The 21,654-nt window shown below is 33.9% G+C and overlaps 1 protein-coding gene across 5 annotated transcripts in view; it reads right to left on the reverse strand.

Annotated features, from left to right (window-relative positions):
* The window catches only part of LOC105256501 (atrial natriuretic peptide receptor 1), a 90,029-nt gene that overhangs the window by 20,560 nt on the left and 47,815 nt on the right, over positions 1-21,654 (reverse strand). For 4 of the 5 annotated variants that reach the window (XM_025411207.1, XM_025411176.1, XM_025411150.1 and 1 more), the window contains exons 7-17: positions 21,085-21,176; positions 20,669-20,807; positions 20,281-20,362; positions 17,367-17,502; positions 16,294-16,371; positions 15,516-15,593; positions 15,127-15,231; positions 13,627-13,870; positions 12,970-13,128; positions 4,132-4,208; positions 3,782-3,873 (exon numbers count right to left, since the gene is read on the reverse strand). In XM_025411207.1, the coding sequence (XP_025266992.1) occupies positions 3,782-3,873; positions 4,132-4,208; positions 12,970-13,128; positions 13,627-13,870; positions 15,127-15,231; positions 15,516-15,593; positions 16,294-16,371; positions 17,367-17,502; positions 20,281-20,362; positions 20,669-20,807; positions 21,085-21,176 (1,282 nt within the window). The remainder of the gene's footprint in view (positions 1-3,781; positions 3,874-4,131; positions 4,209-12,969; positions 13,129-13,626; positions 13,871-15,126; positions 15,232-15,515; positions 15,594-16,293; positions 16,372-17,366; positions 17,503-20,280; positions 20,363-20,668; positions 20,808-21,084; positions 21,177-21,654) is intronic. The other variant, XM_025411086.1, reaches the window with a different exon arrangement.

Genomic DNA, 21,654 nt, shown 5'->3' on the forward strand with positions numbered 1-21,654 from the left:
TTTATGTCCCAATTTATCATCTTTTCCGTCTCTCTTTTCATTTCTCTCGTGCTTTAAAATTAATTTTATTTAATTAATTTTATTTCTTTAAAATTATATAGAAATCATTTCCTTTTTCCATCTTTTCTACCTTTTGATCCTTTGTTTCTTTCTGCACCAGAGTAATTTAATAACTCATGTGAATAAACTCAAAAAGAGAAGCGAACATATTTCATATCAGGAAATAGATTCGCATGTACGCGAATAAAAAAATATAATGCAAAAAAAAATATGGAGAACATATATGGAGTTGACGCTGTCGCGACGTATTTGTCTTTTCATCTGGCCTCAATAATTTTCGATACATTGATCGAAGGAAATGCTTCGTTATCGGAGAGAGGGTAATCTTTTATTTAACGCATTTTGTTTGACCTCACTTGATTATATATACACATAACAATGATGTTTTAAAGAGACGACAGAATCTCGTGACAGAACGTCTAAATAATAAAAAAAAAATTTGTATGAACGATGTCGTCGCGAATTCAGCTTCCAACATTTTGATGAGCAAACTAATCTCGACGACGTTATCGGCCGCTTTAATCTACCGCTGCCAATCACACTATTCGCAGCAGCATTGAACATCGAAGCCGCTCAATGCCTTTCGTGTGCTATACATATATATCCGATCGTCTTTACACCGATATTCACTCGAGAGCTGTACGGAGTGATGCGTTTCAATCGAGTGCGGGATTCGGCTTTACAGCATTTCGGACGGGACGGAAAGTCGTGAGATGGAAATTCTCTTCTAAGCGTAATTCAAATAAGCGAGTGTAATGGAAAATTCTTTGGAAAAATACGCGCGTCGTAAAATTCGCACGCGTAAAAGTATATCGGGCGACAAAAATAATATTTCGAATTTACACGAACAGGACGTATTTTGCAATTGTTATGAATTTTCTCGCCTTTCCTCTTCCTTTCTGTCTCTTTCATACGTTTGTGATCCTGTCCTGTGTTTGTGTCCCTGTTTTATAAACTTTAAATCAATTGCTACGCAATATGCAACAGTTTGTTTCGTTAAAGGCAATTAATTGCTCAATTATTAATCCGCAATGACGCGCTCCATTTTTGATCGATCTTCCGTTTATAATGTATTTATATTTATGCGAAAATAGTTTGAAATTATTCATTAACATTTCATTTGCATATTGTGCGCGAAACAATAAATAATCTAATTCAACCGATGGGAATAGATTTCGTATGCTGAAAAATTCTAAAATCATTTTCACCTTCGCAATATGATTATGATTATTCTGATTAAATTATAATTTCAATGAAATTGGAATTGAAATTGGCGAAATATATCATGATTGTTAAAAGGCTTTATATTATAGAATCTCGTATTGTATCGAAAAGCTTACTACGCATTAAATATACAACTAACACGAATTGACTTATATTAATATGTATATGGAAGTACACGCAGTAATTATTAATGGCTTGCGGATATCAATAAGTTTTGAGTACGCATTCGCGAATCCTATTTATATTATATTGCTTCAAATTTAATATATGATATAATCAGGATTATAATAATAAAAAATTTTATTATTGTTATAAAAAATTTAATCAAAAAGTGCCGTCTTAGATTTTTTTAACATGTTGTTCGCGACCATTTCTGAATCAGCAATAAGCTTTAGATAGGAACTTTAAAGGAGATTCTCACAGTACAGTAGATTCTCACAGTCCTGCGAACCTGTGTAGTTTGCAATGTTGCAGCTTTGGAACTTTCATGAACAATACACATATCAAATCTTAGCACAAATATTCAAATTTAATCCTTATTAAACGATATATATATGTGTGTGTGTGTGTGTGTGTGTGTGTGTGTGTGTGTGTGTGTGTGTGTATGTGTGTGTATTATATGGTAAGCTACATTTTTCATAAAATAACGATTAATTGTGAGTAGTGAATATCTCTCTAATAAAATTTAATATCTTTATTAATATGTCACTTTATAGATCGAATATATTACGCAATATTAAAAAAAAAATCAGATGAAAAATATAAAAATATAAAAATATTGTAAAGGTTCTCAAAGTTCTAAAATTCTCATGAAAGTCGATCACCGATCGTCACGTCGATTTAATTCATGAGTCATTCAGGCGTAAAATCATCAACAAAATAAAAATTGTCGAGTGTTTAGTTAAAACTACGTCAAAGTTAAATGAGATCGAAAGCTCTCGATCAGCCACGGCGACAAGCCGTCAGTGGAAACAGCCGTCCGTCGAAGATATTGGATGAATGTCGATTAAATCGTTTTCCCATGAGATTGGAGAATTCGATTTAAATTTTAGCGCACGGTGGAAACAAGATGAGAAAAATTATGCTTATAAAAATTATGCTAAGTAACGATATCATCCTCTTTATATCCTTTTCTTAACTCTCTCTCTCTCTCTTTCCTTTTTTACACATTTTCTCGCAAGTTCACCGTTGACTTTGATCGCAAAACAACGATCGAGAATTTGAAACTTTTCACCTCCTTTAAGAGAACACGCTCATGCTCAGCCCATAGTTTCTTTGGAAAAGATAATCTCGCGGATAATTCAGTCGCAATTTATGTATATAAATCTCTGAAAAGAGTCAGCCTTGTAAGCGAACGCAATTTTCCTCGGAGAAGAAGAGCAAGTCGAGCGAAATTTCGCTCTCGGTAATCGATTACTGGTAATACGGTTCTTTCGAATTTTCTTCCAGCTGGCGCTCTTTTCTTTCCCTTTTCCGCTCTACTCAGCCTCTTACCTTTTCCGCCTATTTCTCGGTTTACTATTCCTCCATGGGACGCGCTCAGCCATCCGGAAGCCACTCGTTTGCGTGCAGTTATTGACCTATCGAGTTAGTGCACCTGAACTCGATTTCTCTCTCGACGAATATGAGATAATGCATGCACAGCTTCCGGAAGGTTGACATCTATGTCAATATCTGATCGGGAGAATGAGAGAAAGAGAGAGAAAAGGAACATAAAAGAAGAGAGAAAGAGGAAGAAAAAATGATTAGCCGCCTCCAGGAGAAGAAAAAAAGAAATACTCGGAGATATCACGAGTTTTGCTCTTTGGCGACGTTTTATGTCGACACAATAACCTTTACAATTTGCCAAGTTGAATATAAATAACGACGCTGTACGATATCACTGTACCGCAGATCGCAGTCAACCATCTTGCAATTCGTTCGACCTAAATCACATCCGTAAATCATCCTAGATCTAGCAAAGACACGAGTGTTATTTGACCGCATTGATATCCGAGCGATTATATAAGAATAATCTATACGCGTCACTTCCGCTGATATCGAAGAAAACGGTCACGCTTATCGATATTTCCGATATACATTGACATTTCGCGTCGACGTAATTGGCAGTCATGATAGAAGCGACAAAATGAAAATAATGTAAAACGGACAATACCTCGATGACGCAGTTAATGCATTTTCTTGATAGTTCAAACGATATAGTTGAAGTTTTACGGCGTTCGCGTTATCGTTACACTTCGGGCTCGAAGTTTATCGGTACTCTAAAGAACGATATATGCGTTTGTTTTATCGGGCTTGGATACGCAAGCTTTTAGCTTAATGAGAGAGAGAGTGGATCATTAAAATTCGCTCGAGGTTCTGCTTTAAATTGCCAGCCAAATTACGTGACATTCCTGATGTCAGTATCGATTTAAGCGTGATTAAAAACCGACGCTGTCTATTAAATCGCAGAAATTAATAACGCAAGCGACGTAATTCAGGTAAAAAGATTACTTACTTATTAATTTTACGAATGGTCTGCTTCAGCGCAGGAAAATCCGGTCGGTCGGCGGAATCTTGCGCCCAGCATCGTCTCATTAATGTGGCTACCTATAAAATAAAAATTTATGATTTTTTATTCTTGAAAATTTATGCTTTCGCATTGAAAACTGTTTTAGAGAAAAAATAGTTCTAATTCGCGAATAATATCAATTATTTATGATATCTATTTAATGATAATAATGCGATGATTGATAATATTAATTTAATTATTATATGTAGATAAATTTCGCATAAATATTAGATATACCGAAATATAAATACAAATATGCGAGCGTATTTAGAATGCTTGTTACGTAGAATATTTACCTCTTCTTCAACGGAAGTGTCGTCAATTACAGGTCTTAAAGGTGAACCGCCACCTCTTCTAACGCCTTCTATTATTTCTGCAACAAAGAGGAAGTGTGTGTCGCGTGATATCAAAATTCACAAAGTAATGTGAAAAGAAAAATCTTCGTAAAGAGCGCGGAGAATAATTCGCTCGTCGAGCATGAGAATATTTATCGATTACGGCGTGCCCTCGCTATGGGCAGCATGATAACGTGTTAAGGGACAATTAATGAAATGCCGTGAAATATTCCGCAAAGTTGTAATTACTCAGAGTTGAAGTAACTCTACACGCAATAGTGTAAACCTACTTTATCCTGGAATCAGTGAAACAGCTTTACGTTACGTCAAACGGTCCGCCTAGCCCGAGGAACTTTCTCCTTCGTCCGCCTTCTAGCGAGCTTCACTACTGTCTACATATATCGTTTCGAAAAATAGCCGGTTACACAAGCATCACCATTTGATCTTTTCGAGTACAATATCGTATATCAACAGCTTATTGCATCTATATAAATCAGCATAAATTTTTCAATAAGATACGTTTATAGATTTATAGACATTTCGATAAATCGTGAAATCTGTACTCTTCCTTTTATCGCGAAAATAATCTTTATTCCCGTCAAAGAAAGAAGAAGAGATTGATTTTAAATTTTAAATGTCCTTTGTTTGCTCAAGGTATAATTTATATGTGTATATTTATATGGGTATTTTACGATATAAATTTATTTTCATAAAAGTTATATTACAGTGCGCGGTTATATATATGCGTGAGAATAAAATTAATGAGTGTAATTAACAGGAATTTGAGATAAAATCATCGATTAAATCAAATTATAAAAAATATCAAACATTCCGCGGACATTCGAATCCATGTATTTAATCCAATAATACGATTTATGTTTCCGGTCACGTACATCGATTTTATGACAAGCAGGAATTTTACCGGAACGGGATAAAGATATCAATTTATAATAATGCAATCACGATAGTTACGTTCTTGTCAAAATTATTGATGTAACATCGATATATCCATTCTATAGAATTGTGGAATTAGCTAAATAATTTTGAAGTATCACGTACACAAAGAAATAAAATCAAGATAAATTAATAGACAAAAGAAAATACGGTGTGTATTATTTCGGTAATAACGGAATTTATATTTAACTTGTACCTAAGAAGAGAAAATAGATTTTTCTTGCACATCACACACACACACACACACACACACACACACACACACACACACACACACATCTGATTGTGAGCTATTTTTTATTAAAACTAAAATTAATCTTATTATTTAATTGACAGATTATCCATAAATTAGTTGTCATAATTGAAATAAGCAATTATAAAAATACACATATAATAATCAATTCATACTTTTGTTTATTCAATGTTAACTAATATTTCTTTAGCTCCTTAGTTTTTTGTCATATTTAATAATTTAAATTTTTATCTAAAGCAAAAATAATATGTTGTTTTTATCAAATTTTTATTTTGGATTTTATTTATTTGGATATGAAGAATATATAAATTACACAGTTTCGAATTTCACTAAGGAGATTCGATAGTCTGAAAGAAGGGAATATTTGTTAAGCACTATTCCACACATATAAAATCTCCAAGCACGTTCTAGTTCGATTCTCACATATCATTTACCATCACGTTTTACGCATCATAAATTTCCATCTGCGAAATCAATGATATCACATTTCAAAAAAAGATCGGATAAGGAAGATTAAAAAAAGATGTTTAAAAAATAATTTTGTTAGTAATCAATAATTGTATGTACACACAATAGTGAAATATAAAAAATACAAATAATATGTATGGCATGTGTATGTAATATAATTAGTTAATAATAATAATATATATCTCAAACTGATTTCCCTTAATTATAAAAAATTTCATAACATATACAAGGATATTAACGAATTTTAATATGTAAAATACGTCGACATTGATTAAAAGTAGCAAAAATACATTGAAATTCGCAAAACATTGCAGTATTGCAATATGAACTCATTTCCGTGCAATTATAATTAGAGTCACTATTCATCATTGCATATTTTGCGAAACTTCTCCCTGATAATATAAAATCGGCATAAATTTGTAATATTTACGTGTACATTTCGCCCGAAATATCTCTCATGACGGAACTCGAAAGCATTGCAAAGCTGTCTAATTTTACCCGAGGTCAATATCAGGCGTTATACTCCGATGGATTCGCCCTCGAGTGGGTGGTGCCCGCGTAAGTACGCTCAAGATATAATTGATTGAGTATCGAATTCGATCGCGACGCGACGCTGCTATAGACGAGAAACTAAATCCGCGTCGCAAAGGACACGTACTGTGCCTGTAGATGTCCTCGAGAAACAAGCTGCAAGACTCGCAGTTGAGGGTGCAATGAGGCCTGCGGACCTCGAGCAGGGGACTGACGGCCCTCCTGGGACTGGCCCCACCGTCAGGACTCGCCCCCGGCATCGGTGGCAAAGTCAGACTGCTGGTACTCGAAGCGTTACTCCTTTCTGCCATTCCGTCTTTGTCCTTTGGTCGTCGATCAAGGGAGAACCAAACTGTCTCGCCGGACAGCCCTTGAAAATTTATCGTCGCGATTTTTCTTTTGAATCTCTCTTTCTCTCTCTTGTCTCCTTTTTCTTGTCTCCATTTTTTATTTTGCCACGTGCGCGTATACGCACACACGCAGCGAAAGCCATTTATTATATTGTACATTCGACGAATCGGCATATCCGACAATACGATGGAATTTCATACAAGATAGAAAGAACTTGACTTGCGTGAATACATTTTCAGAATTAGATAGTATTCGCGATCGTGAGATTGCGAATATATGCATGGTTGAACACGTTAATAGAAACTTAACTTGTGATTGTATCGTATCGTGTTTTTTTTTTTAATAAACGGAAATAATAAAAAAAATGTTTTCCAATTGTGACGTGCGTTGAAATGGGAAAATATAAATATAAATAAAGAAGAGAGGCATTGCGCCCTTTGGACCATATCATCAAGAACAAATATAGAAAATATAGATGGTTACAGGTTGTATATCTTCGCATGAATGTTATGTGTCATGTTATTAGACAATAATTTTGCGGATTTTATTGTGTGTATAAATAATATTTCCCGCGTATTTGTATTTTTACACACGATATGTATTGTTTATAAATATATATATATATATATATATATATATATATAAAATTTAACAAGTCTGAATCAATAAAACATCGGTATGTAAATTTATATCACACTTTTTGAAAATATATTTAATTCAAGTACACATGTCTTAACGGCCATAATGACGTATTTTCCATATCCAACAGAAGCATATTTATGTGCAGAATTCATTTTCTTTGCTATTTATAATATATACAAAGGGAAATGGAGTGTCAATGTATTCGGACTATTAAAAAGCTTATATTGTTTTCTTCTAAGAGTGTATATTTATATATTTACTTTGTGTTGTTTAAAAGCTTGCATTACTTTCCGAATTAAAATAATATTTATAAGATATCTTGCATTTTATTTCTTCTCATTATTTTAAAAATCAATTTATTTCTTTTCAACTTCTTTAATTTTGATTACTGAATAATTGCTTATAATTGCACGTTATTATTTTTATGATGATCAAAAACACTTTGCAAATGACAATTCTGACAACAATTAAAATAAATGAGTAATTAGCAAATGGAAACGTTGAAATTAACTGACATTAACTGACGTTGAAATTAACTGACATTTCCGCGAAAAGCGATTGTTTTGTTAGACTAAAAATATATATGTAATATCTAATATTGAACAAAATCTACTCCACGCGACATACTAATCTCATTTATAGAAGTTATGTTATATACAATCCCCTAATTAATGAAGCTGTTACCCGAAAGACATTCTCGAAGCGCTCGTGGATGAAATAAGCGTAATGATAATCTTAAAGTTTAAATCGCGTATAATGATATTATAAGAGTAATTGATGTGACGGAACTTTGCCGGAAAGTTAAGTCTTCATGGCCTTGGATCGTCGCTCTCGACTTTGATTTTTTCCCTTCCGACATATCTACACAATCGTTTTACGACCAACGACCCTTTTTCGTCTGAGTTCACGAGGTCATTGCTTTCGATATTTTGCTGAGAAAGACGCGCCAATTTTCGTGAGTGAATGCGATCGTTAGAACAAATTGCATAAGCGTTGTTTAATTTACCATCTTTGAAAACTTAAAAGAAGATAGATCTTTTCACACTTTTAGCTTTAAATGGAAATACGAAAGTTAGAAATATTATAGTTAAAAAATAACTAAAAGTCGTACATAGCAAGAGAGATGAGAGAGAGAAAGGACGCATTTTCGAAAACGAACAAACTCGAAGAGAGGGTAACCGCTTGATTGTAACACTAGCAAATAATTCCTTTCGCCGCGGTTAAGGCGGTTAACAGCGAGAAACTTTCCGGAAGTCACGCAGGCGGATCATTCGATCGTTGCTTCCGATAAAATCTAAGTGCTAACTCAGCTGTCTCTCTCTCTCTCTCTCTCTCTCTCTCTCTCTCTCTCTCTCTCTCTCTCTGTCCCTCTCCTCCCCATTTCGACGCATTAGGGCACACGCGCGTTTCTGTCGTTCCATCCTGGCCGGGTCCACTCCGGGTCTTTGCCTTTATGGTACAATCGATCCCATCGAATTTTGCTCTTATGCTACGAACATCGAGTTTTAACTTCGGCCGCATCGTCAATAACACACGACACGACATTTTCCATACGACACGCGTCCGCTGAATTACAAATCGTTTAAGAATGAGAGGAAAAGAAAATTGTTTCCCTCGCTTTGCTTTTGTCGGTTTCGAACGTCTTGCCGAATTAATGACCGGGAGCTTACGAGCTCGTAACCTCGATTCCACTTCCGAGCGAATTAGCGCAAATGCTCTTCACCTAGTTATTTTGCAGGAAATAAAGTCGGAATGTGAGTGAAATATTCACGAGAAAAGTACGAGAAAAATGCGTTCGACATCTCGTTAAAGTGCGACCATAATTATAATTATTATATAATATACATGTATAAAATATCGATTTTTTTTAATACACACACTTTTCAAACACACGTTTTAAGCTCTTTTATTTTCACTAAAAAAATCCTGAATATTTATATTAAAGTGCCAAATACAAAAATTTAAACATAAGCGATGAAAAATTACAAATACTCTATTAAAAATTTTTCACAAAAAAATCATTATTATCCAAATAAAAAATTTAGTCGCGACTTTATATAAGTGCATAATACTCTTCTTAAAAAGAAATTTATATTCTCTCTGAGGAAATGCTCGGAAGTATTTCTTTTCATCGTGGTTGCATAAATAAGAAACTCGGACGAGAAACTTTGGACATAAAGGAGGAAAAAGATACGAGAAGGACATAAGAAACAGGACATTGAAGTACATTGTAATTTCACACTATCGTAAGCATGGCAACGCGCATAGCAACAGCAGAGAGAATAAATGGAGAATTTCTATCGCAACAAAAACAGAGATACAGATGTATATCTAGAGCGATATACAGGGCGAAAGAAAAAAAAAATTTCGTCCGTATATTGTACATGCGCAAGAATGACAGGAATCAGATCCGGAAATATGTAAAATGCTGGAATGTGCTTGCGGCCGGTGAACTCGAATGTGGTGGAACGCGAGACTCCGTTACTCCGAGCCGTCTGATCGGTTATACGATGCATCACTTGTCGGATCATTACGAGCTCTATCTCCTAGAAATCTGCGTCGAGTCTCTCCTAAATCTATCGGTAGATCATGTTCACCTAATCGATGCGATCGCACAGCGTATAACGTGACAGTCGAACATAAAGCTACATTTGATCAGTGATTCAAGTAAACGGATGATCCGACTCGCGCTAAGTCGTAAGCTGATATCGGAAACATCATAAATTGGAAGTAAACTTTTAATTCCGCGGAGAGTTTACGCGACATTTAGCGGTTTATTTTATCTACCAGAACGATGAAAGACATCGAGTTACTTTCCCTGGCATCATCAAAGATTTACTTTTAACTTCGTCAGTGAGTTCGTTTCTACACACAATCGCTTCTTTCCTTCTCTTTCTTTCGAATAGAGTGTCTCCAACACAATTAAAGATGTATTTCCCCTTTAGCAGAGTTTCTTCTCCAACCCTTTCAGAAATTTACTCCCCTCAATGGTGAAACTTTAACACAGTTAAAGCTCTATTTCTTCTAGCGAGAACCCTCTAACACGGTCACCGGCCTCTTTTCTCTAATACGGTCACCGGGATTTATTCTGTGCGCGTTTTCTTCACCTTCCGCTGCGATGGAACAGTAATTGCTCTCGCGTGGCTGCAACGCGGATATTAAACAAAAGTACATCGACCTCCGCAGACTCTGTTTTCGTATTTCGAAATCGATATTACGACGATGGTGATTAAACGATGATAAATTATGCAAATGATTCGCAATTCACGCAACGTCACGTTTCATGTGATCACAGATAATTAAAAAAAGAAAAGGAAAGAAAGAAGGGAAGAAAACACAACGCACGGTATGCACGCACATTGTTGTCGGATATGCCGCTCGGCAAGGAATCTCTCTTCCTTGGTTTAAATAACACGTACGACTCCGTTATTAGGCCGTAAACTCGGGCATAAGTGATGCCCGTTGCCGTTTCACTCGCTGAGAATGCGGTTTATATATTAAAATGAATAGAAAGAGAAGGAGGAAGAGGGAAAGAGAGAGAAAGCGATATCGAGAAGAATCTCGGCGGAGCGCGCGCGACAGCCGCGTGCGTTCTAGGACGCGTGAGAGTCTCGACTGAGCTTTCGGCATGTTCCTACGGAACTCGCGATACATTCCATCCTGCGATCGATCCTCGTGGGCAAGCCGACAGCTTGCGAGCTTGCGAGAGCATCGTTACCGATTGTTCGTCCGTTGATTCTACCTGGGAAACTCGAAGCCCGAGCTTCGACGGTAAAACTCGGTTCTCCCGTCTGATCATAGAGTATCGACAACTACTGCGAGTTTGATCTTGGTATCATAGATATGATATCGGTTTATCGACGCTACCTTCCGGAAAAGAAGTCCTCGGACTAAGACACAAACTGCGTTACCAAGCTTTGTCTTCACTTCTTATCATATTACCCGATAAGATATTTATATCAATGTGATGATTTTTTGGAAGATTTATGAATTATGAAATTAATATCTCTCTTTTATATTTTATCAATAGAAATTTGTTGGCAATTTCCTGCAAAAACGAAATTATTGTTTCTAAGTCTTATGCAGTCAAATCCAGATAAGAAATAAAAGTTTGATGAATCATGGAGCAATAATCTTAAATTTTGTAATATTCTTGAATTTTAATAAAATGTAGTATCTGCGTGACAATGGATACATTGCCTTACACGATTTAAATAGCATATGCCATTTGCTCTCTCTTTATCACGTGCTCGACTGTTGATAACAGACTATATAGATTCCAACGAGAGCTTGCAAGCTCGCTGTTTCGATCAATAAAATTTCTTGAAAAACTTTAGCAAGCCTTGATATCCGCTTGGCGGCCGATAAAACGGTAAGCAAAAAACTTCACTTATCAGCAGACAAAAAATTTATTTGGAAAATTAATTGTGAAAGTAAAAAAATTCGAATTATATTGGCGAGATTGTGTCAAAAAAATTCATCAATATAATTTATATAATAAGATTTTTTATATAGTCAATATAATTTATATAAAAAGATTTTTTTTTTATGGAAACACAATATAATTTCTCTCGCATAATCTGAAGCTTTTAAAAGAAAAATATTTATCATTAAATCTCTTTAAAAAATCAGAAAAATAGTAAATAAATAAAGTCTCAATGTGTGATAGAATGTTTACAATTTTATCGAAGTACATAAGAAAATATTATTATTTCCGCTGTTTAATTCGCATAATGCAAAAACTGAGAGGATTATACATTGCTCTTTATATATTAGAATATAGATTATTGTAAGTCAAATCCTAACGTGCGAACCATTACAATCGCGTCACGCGACGTATTCGTGATTAAGCTCTGGAACACACTCTGATTCTAAAAACAAGGGCACAAAAAGTCAATATTGTGTGCGATGGAATATAAGTATGATTTTATATTGTGCACGAGATTAAAGTTTTTCCGGTGATTATATGTTTTAAAATACTAAAATACTAAAGTTAAACGAAACGCGAAAGCACTTGAAAAATGATTGCAAAAATGATTGCCGGTACATCGAAGAAATAATCACCTCAAGTTTAATCTATCCTGTCCGTCATTTAATTCATTTCCGTCCATAAATAGTGAAATGCATTGTTAAGCATTGTTTATCAAGGCTTCTCTTTGCGCCATCGTTATGAAGCAAAACAATGCATTATTGTGTTCATGAGAAACAAAACATTTTATCTTTTCGCTTTTTATCATTCTTGCTCTGATGAGATCACAATCATTTAGCTCAATTTCTTTATAAACACATGAAAATAAACTCCGTAGATTCTTTATGTAATTGACGTAATATACATTTTTTCCTATTTATAACAAAAAAAATTTATAATTTTTATCAAAATTATATCGATTTCTATTTCTATCATTGCATCATCTTTTCTAGATAATATATTGCATGATCAAGTTTATCTTTCTACTTGATTCTAGTAACTGTGATGCAAACTATTATGGTACGATATTAAAATAGGCCGTTTTTGTTGCAACGCCATCATGTTAAACGAAACACGACAAAAGGCAATTGCATGTATCCCGCGATTGCCCCGAATGACGTTAAAGACTCACCCTTCGGAGAAAGATCGTTATTGTCTCCCAAGTAGAATGGCCCTTGGCGCATCACGATCTCGTGAACGATTATAGCAAAGCTATATACATCGCCTTTCTGAGTACCCTCGGGTGGTCGTCTTTCCATCCTCAGCAACTCTGGTGCTGTCCACAGCTGTTCTGCAAATACCAAATTTCCTGCTCTAAAAAAAGAAAAATCAGAGTGTCCGAACTATTCTTTTTTTTAATCTTTTTTCGTTTCTGCTTTTTCTACGTTTTAACTGTTATTGCGCAACAGAGATATTATACATCACAAATATTTGGACGAAAATAAAGTAAAGATAAAAAACATTCATCATTCAAAATTCCTGATATACGTTCATTGACTAAACCAATATCTTTTTCACAATACGTACACTTTATCATAAATATCTATGTGCATGTGTATATACCCGCAATAAAATCACTGTTCGAATACTGTTCAATCGCACAATCAAGAGTTTTGTACGTTTATTCCAAATATTGTCTCGTTTCTCGCGTTCTTTCACACATTCTTCTTTTTGCCCGCGTTATTCCGCACGTGCTTGGAAAATATTTAACGTTACAACTGCGTTTGCAGCACAAAAATATCATGGAACGCGCGTTGGAACGTACAGTTCGATTCATAAAAACACATACTTCTCCAATAAGCGTAGCTGTTTCTATCGACGTCCGCTTCCACGTTTGTTCTTCTGAGCTCGTGCAAACCGAAATCGGCGATTTTCAGGACGAATCGCGAATCGACTACGCAGTTCGAAGACTTAAGATTACCGTGACTCTTGACTTCCGATGCGTGGAGATAAACCATGCCGCGGACGATATCGTGTATCAGGGATCCCCGGAACACGCGATCGAGCTTTATCTGCTCGTTCTCCAGTATATCCTGCTCAGACAAAAGATAAAGATAATAAAGTGCGATGAGAAATGCGCAAGAATACTATATAATTTTATATCTCGATCGAACTTTGAATACAACACGGGCTCAAATATTATTGTTATAAATACGTTTTATCTGAATACGCGGTATGTGTTATATATTTCAAAAAAATATTTGTATATGTACAGAGTGTTTCTTAGTAAGTACGAAAAATTTTAGAAGATGATTTTTTTGTCAAAAATTAAGGGGAATTTTTCATATAAACATATATTCCTACATCTCTCACTGTGGAGTTACACTCCTTCAAAAATGGCCGTAAAAATTAGATTTTTATTTTTTTCTCAAATTTAGAACAAGTTAAAGAAATGAAATTAGGTGGATATTTTCTATAGTAAAAAGGTTATTTATTAATATTTTTTCAGCCTCCTGTATTATTATATGGGGATGAAACTAGCAACCTCTATTCAATTTTTTATTAGAACTTTTATTAGAACTTTTATGTTTATATGAAACTTAATGTTTATATGAAAAACTCCCCTTAATTAAGAAACACCCTATATATATATATATATATATATATATATATATATATATATATAGTTTCTTTTATCAATTGTATTATATACAAGTTTTATTCTAGTTAGAAGAAATTGCACTTTCGGGCAAAATGGACTGATTCAATCGAGCACTTAAAGTTGCAGTATAAGACAAAACAGATATCCAATAAAGTGGAGCACCCTTTGTTCCGTATATAGAATACACTGTCCAGACAAACGCATTAATGGTGTGCGAGCGATTGCTTGCCAGTGCTTGCAAGTTTCTTTTCGAGCATTAAAACACCTATATGTGTCGCACATTGTTCCTAGTATTATATAGATAATATATGATATTATGGATTCGAATATTACAGTGATTCATGTAACAAATAAATTATAAATATTTCAATTAATATTAAAAGTTGAAAGAAAAATTATTATTTTTTTACATTTTTAAAATATTATAGTATATTTAATAAACTTCCAATTAATATCTCCTGTTAAAATTTAATTAAAATTAATTAAACCGATTAGTTGTAAATTCAAAACAATACTTTGATATCTTTGAAAATTCGCACATTGTAATTAAAATTAAGATTCCGAGTTGCGAAACATTCAGCAGGAATGCACATTTACCCATCTCGTTTCAATTTAGTGATATACAGAATATAATCCTCTTAATAACTTATCAAAACTTTAATTTAAAATATGAAATGCGATTCTCACCTGAAGAGATCCTTTAGGGCAGTATTCGGTTAAGAGGCAACAATGCGGCGGCTCAAGACAGGCACCGTAAAATCGTACAAGATGATCATGCTGAAGATCCTTCATCTGCGAAAGTCACCAAAATCACCACTCATATGAATTATAGCCTATTACATGCAATATCGTATACTAGATAAGAAGTTATGTAAGAAGATTTATCAAGATTTATCGATGATTTATCGAGATTTATCGATGATTTATCGAGATTTATCGATGATTTATCGAGAATTGTTATTAAGAGAAAAATATATTCTAGAGTTCTGCCAAAAGATTGCGTTTAACGTATATATTAAAATTGACATGCAATAACTCATAAAGATGAGCATTGTTTGTAAATGCAATTTACTTACCCGCTTTAATTCGAGCAATAAAGGCCTGGAGATCTCGACTTTGTTTCTCGGTATATGTTTTATAGCGACTTTTGAGTTCTGAAACAAATTGTGATTTTACAGTCAACGGAATTATTGACTGACAATTCTTCGCGATTGCCTCGAAAACTGTCCGTAAAAAAAATATATATATATCGTTCTCTATAAAAAACGACGCCTAGAGATACAAATTGAATCAACGTTGAATATTGATAAAATCCGACAATTTTTTGTTACTCGGTAGTATACGTACGGAAGCTTTAAAGGAAACAGCTCGAGTTATTGAAAGATAAAAGACAATTGCGACACGATAGAAAATTTTATGAGAAAACTTTTTTAAAGTTACAGCCGCGCTCGTTATACGAGAAATGAAATCATTTGATAGATTAAAAATGTTGCTACTTTTTCATTCACGTGCACTTGTCACGCAATTATATATCGTTATGTTGAAGCAATATCTCTGTTCTAGAAGAAACTGAAATGAATATTGATTGGTAGATGTAAACAAAATAAATCTCTTGCATATATGACGCTTCTATCATGTAATCCGATTGCGAATAATATATACCGGCTAATCCTATCAGTACTGAAAAATGCGATGTTGACTCGAAAAATATATATTTTTATACATATTTACAGATGTAATGCACGCATTATTTTCTCTAAATCTCTGAAATTATATCTAGCATAATTGATGATACACTATGTGCGTCAAGTTAAATATTGTACGTTTAAATAAAAATATGAAATATAATCTAACCTTATAAAATCCCGTTGGAACGTACACATTTTTATCAACACCATCCGGCATACTTGCATTATCCTCGGAATACATCGTCTGAAAGAAAAAATTATTCCTTAAATAATTTGTATGGATTTGTTTGTACTATTGTTTGTATGCAAGACAAACTATACATAAAGCAAATTATCTTAATTGCAAGAAAATATTACAGAAAGACAGCTTTTTTGACAAATCTAAAATTTTTCTTTTCCTTTAAAACTCTAAATATTAAATGTGTTCCAGTTAATCAAACTTTTAACTAAAAGTAAAGGTGAGTTTAACTAAGCAAGGGTGAATTTAAAGTAAACTCGTTACTCAATATAATATTGAAACCATGTTAGCAAGATCTTCACTCATGATCGTTTAAAGTCGAAGACTATTTGATATACCATCTCATTAAACAAAGTTTGACTGCAAACTGATCAAGAACTGTCGTTAAATTTCGTTTAAGATCGAAGATTCCAAAATATTTTGACCATGCAAATAAATTTAAAGTCAAAATTAAATCATATTGTTAATCTTTTTGGAATTTACTTCTCGCTTAAAATATAAGAGCTTTGAAGTTAAACTTAATCATAAGATACTTCCTTTCGCTTTTGCACATCATAAAAGAACGATACGAAATGCAGAATAACGTAAAATGAAATAAAAAGTTTTACTATTCCACTACAGTAAAGAACAGTGAATATTTCGGAAGTAGGTAAGAGAGCACTATACTCGAAATGGTACCTTACACTATTGTTCACTTTTCTCTTTTCCAACTTCAACTGTTAAGATATGAGCGCGTCGAGAACAGAATCGTCGAAATAAACATAACACTATTGGAAATAAATGTGCGGAATAAAAATTTTATCGTTGTCGCGTTGATTCGCTGTTGTTTATCTTACCCATTGTAGCTTGTCGCGTAGCAAACATTTGCCTTTGTTCGATTTATTCTTTTTGAAATGTCGGGCAATCAAATTATCATTTCGCGAACAAAATTATATTAACAAAATTATATTAAGGGTCTTGTATAACGATTTCACGCGGGAATTGCATTCTCTCATATTTACCAGTTGGCTGCCGCGAAACTTATTCGCAACCAGAGAGTACATGGAGCCTCTTGTCCTCGCGTTCGGTATTACGATTACGTCGTCCCAATGCACCTTCCACGTCATGGAGACAATTTCCGCTTCCAATTTGAAACGTCTGCTTCAACAAACGACAGCATTATTATCGGCAAAAGAGGGGATGAAATCTTATTAAAAAATTTTGCGTTATATTTTGCAGTTTGTACGCATGATAAATTGTACGCGTACATGCCGCGAATTAATTTCAGACATTATTTTCAACGTCATTCATTCATTCTTTTTTCCAACAAAGAATATCTTCGCGCGCTTTTCTCGCTAATTAATGACATTCTTTTATCAACGTCAATTATCCTATCACAAGAAAATATTTTGCGGAAATGCAATTAATCAGTTCGTTAAACTGTCGTATGTCGTATGTCATATGTCGTATGTTCCAATATCTACAAATACGTAAAGTTGTATAGGCGAACTAAACAAGTTCGTAGTCCCTGTGTGTCGATGTGTACGTGCGTCAAACAACGCAAGAGGTAATTACGTGCTGGCGTATCTCATAACCGCATGCCTATCAGTCCCTATACGGGATATTATTCCGTATATAAAGGTTCCCTGTACGGAATTCTCGAACTAAATGAGTTTGATATATATACAACAGAAGTTATATCGGGTAGGATAACCGCGGAAGCACGTATTCGCGAAGCGAACGAAAACGCAATCGTCATTCGGAATTTATCGTGACGTGTAATTTCAAGAATGTGATTACCGAATTTCATTATCGATGTTAATAGATTCGGAGGAACGATCAATCTTATGCAAATTTTCGCGAATGAGCAGATTCTTTTGTTATAGCATCGAGAAATGTATATCCGACTTGTGTCGCCAATTATCTAATAATGCAATATATGCCGCAAGAAAATATTGCCGATAATTGCTGATAATTTTCTGTGGTTGCTGTTGAAATTTTCATAGATATATAATTTCTATATAATTTAGCAAATTATCAAGAAATTTTCTCTCTCGCAATAAGTATACTGTTTTTGAGATAATTTCATTTACATTTACATTTTCCACGAGTATGTAAACGTGAAAATGTTTGACTTTCAAAAAAGTAAAGTAGTTCTCTCTTTCTCACTCTCTCTCTTTCTCTCTTTGTATATGATAATTTTTCTTTCTTTCCTTGTATAATTTTCTTTACAATAATTACACATAGTTCGAGTACACAGAAAATTGTGCAAAGCGAATTGCAAAACACTCGCGTAATTGCTGAATGAAAAGACATTTCCTATAAAGCAGAAAACAAAATTCAAATTATATAATGCAATTTAACTACTTTCTGCACTTCGCTCATGTTTCTGAATATCAAAATCATACCAAAAATATATTTCGATCGCGCATCGCAGATTATAAGATTAATTTATCTCGCGGAATTTCTACAGCGCTCTATTAATATCGCATAAATTAAATTGACCTCAATAGAAAATGCAAATAATTTTATTCGTTTTACGATTAGGTTTGTAAATTGAGATTTTCGTTGAAAGCTCGATAAAAGTTTTCAAAAATAATCAATATGCTGGAAAATAGACATTATTTTCCAAAAATAATTTATTTCATTAAATAGACAAATTTAATGTGTCTTAAAGGAGTTTTAAAAGCGTGCAGCAACTGCGCTATTTCCAATTAATCTCTAATTAAGATCTTGCGGAAATACGACGCGTATAAAATAAAGTTGTATTCGAAATAATGTAGTAATAATAATGTAGTAACTCGACAGAAGATCGCCAATCAAATAGACGAAACTAGTTGTAGTATACCAATTTATTCGAGACCATTACTATTACCCATAAGATGTTTAAGATCATGTCGTAACAATACGATTGATCCAAATTCACTTGCGAAATGAAAGGAAACAACTTCGTTTAAGCGTTTTGAAATGCTTTTGTGACCAACAAGCCATATAGATAAAGACACTTGAAGAGGTCGCATAACAGAACCGACAGGCAAGATAAATCGATTAACAGTATACGCTAGAATTTTACCGCAGATAAGTATTATCTCGCTTCGTTCGTGTCTACCTTGTTACCTCGCTCTACTCCTTTCTACCTTCTTTAGCCTCTCCTTGCCCTATTAATGGTAGCACACTCGAGGAAGCTGAGAAGCTTCAGCTATTCATCCTTGATATGTATATGTACTTGATGAATGCTACTTGAAGATTATCGAGATAATCTTCTCGCGCAAAAAAACTCTTTTAAATTTTTAATTCAGTAAATCCACGTTAATTAATGTGCATATCAATTCCCGTGAATCAGCGTAAATGTCGACCGATATTTTTAAGTACTAAATGTGCACATTTCTAATACAAGACTTGCATTAATTAATCTGACTTGATGTCAGTTATGACCATCAGCCATTAAGCCATTATATAATTAATTTGTAAAAAATCTTCATTTCTTGTTTCAAAATATTTTAATGGATCAATATGTAAATATATATTATTGTGTGGGATTGAAAATAGGAAGCGTTTTATATCAATAGGAAAAATAATTTTTAATAAAAAATAATTCCACTAATTAAAAATGAAAAAGAGATAAAAAAAGAAAGAAAAAGCAGCTATTATACCATCATATAATTTAAACTAAAGATTCGCAGTCGGTGATTGAAGTGAAAATTGTTATTGGCCGATTTTTATTGAAGCACATGTACAATGCACCGATTCCATGGATCTATTTTTTCTTTTCGCATACAAATACATTTATATTTATCTAGTTTGAATATTGAATTGGTTTTTCAATATCCAAACATCAATTCGTATCATTCAATAACTCTATTAATACCGACAAAAATACATTGGTGTAAAGAAATACAAAAGCTAGCTACTACTCAAAAAGTAAATTTCACTTACCGATAAACAAGTACTGAACCAACGACAAGAACGACTACAATGGAGCTCAATACCATGGAGAGAATAGCGTACCCTGGAAGAGCTATCGAGACATTAGTAATTTTAATAAAAGAAAATATTATACTTTCCAAGAGTCAAACAATTCCGTGCATCAGAAAAAGTGCACACAGAATTATGTCAATATAATTATAAGAAAGAAAACTTATACATTATATCTCTCAGTTGATCTAATATTAATTATTAAATTATGTAAAATATTTTTCTCATCTCTGAGATTGCATATTTCTGTCGCACTCGTTATATGCGTTATATAATGTATCTAATAAATATATTATTTTTTTAAACTGATATATACTTACAATGGATTGTACAAGTATTACCAACTCACAATTATCGGGACATAACGATCCGTCGAATCCGCAAGTAGGCGTATCTGGAGGTGGCTCTGAACGACCTCCGGCCCAGTGAATATCCTTTCCATGAATATATTCCAATGTTTTGTTCGCACCGTAATAATGTGCTACAATCTGTGAAAAATTATTTTGCAAATAAGATGAAAAGCATAGAAAAGATATGAGAAGCATGTATACAAGCGAACATATGGAAGCGAAACGACACGCTTGAGAGAGAAGTGCTGTAAGATTTTACTCAATCTTAGCTTGACATGCTAAATACGTTAGCATCGTACAATGTCGCGGATTAAATTTCTTGAGCTGCTACGACGAGATGTTGGATAAAGTTACATCATTTTAGAGGTAGAATATGAAGAATTTGTAGAATATGAGAATCTTGAGGATATCTTACTTCGAATCTGGATGTTTCCGGATCCATATCCAACAAAGAGTAATCCGCGATTCTGTCGCCATTCTCATCGATGTTTACGTCGCCAGTTATCCCTGGAATTAATCGTATTTAATAATTATGCGAAAGCATAAAACGTTATACGTAATTATATATTTCAAATTACTCCGTGCAGTTATTAGAATTGAAGATTACAGCTAGTAAGCAGGTATGAGATTGTTAATTTTAGAAAAGCCATATTTTATCCAGCATAAAATCTCGCGTGGATGAGAGCTCCGATGACCGATATAAAAATGTAATTTTCTACGCACATAGAAGGACGCATTAAAATACAAAATAAACTAGCAATCTCGCGTTCCACATCAGCTATATCGAGACCGTGAGGTTTTCCTGCGGAAAAATCAAGGATCGCGAAGGTTGAAACGGAGTAGCATAATATAACAGGGCAAAGTGCGCGATGCTTCAAAGATTGTCGGAAAGATGAGATGTAAAGTCAAAGAGCCAAGCTCAACTTTGCAGTCTCATATTGCGAAATAAAAACCAAATAAGATATTCAGATTACTTCATATATTT

Source organism: Camponotus floridanus, unplaced genomic scaffold (genome assembly GCF_003227725.1).
Source record: "Camponotus floridanus strain SB8 unplaced genomic scaffold, Cflo_v7.5 scaffold1, whole genome shotgun sequence".
Lineage (NCBI taxonomy): Eukaryota > Metazoa > Arthropoda > Insecta > Hymenoptera > Formicidae > Camponotus > Camponotus floridanus.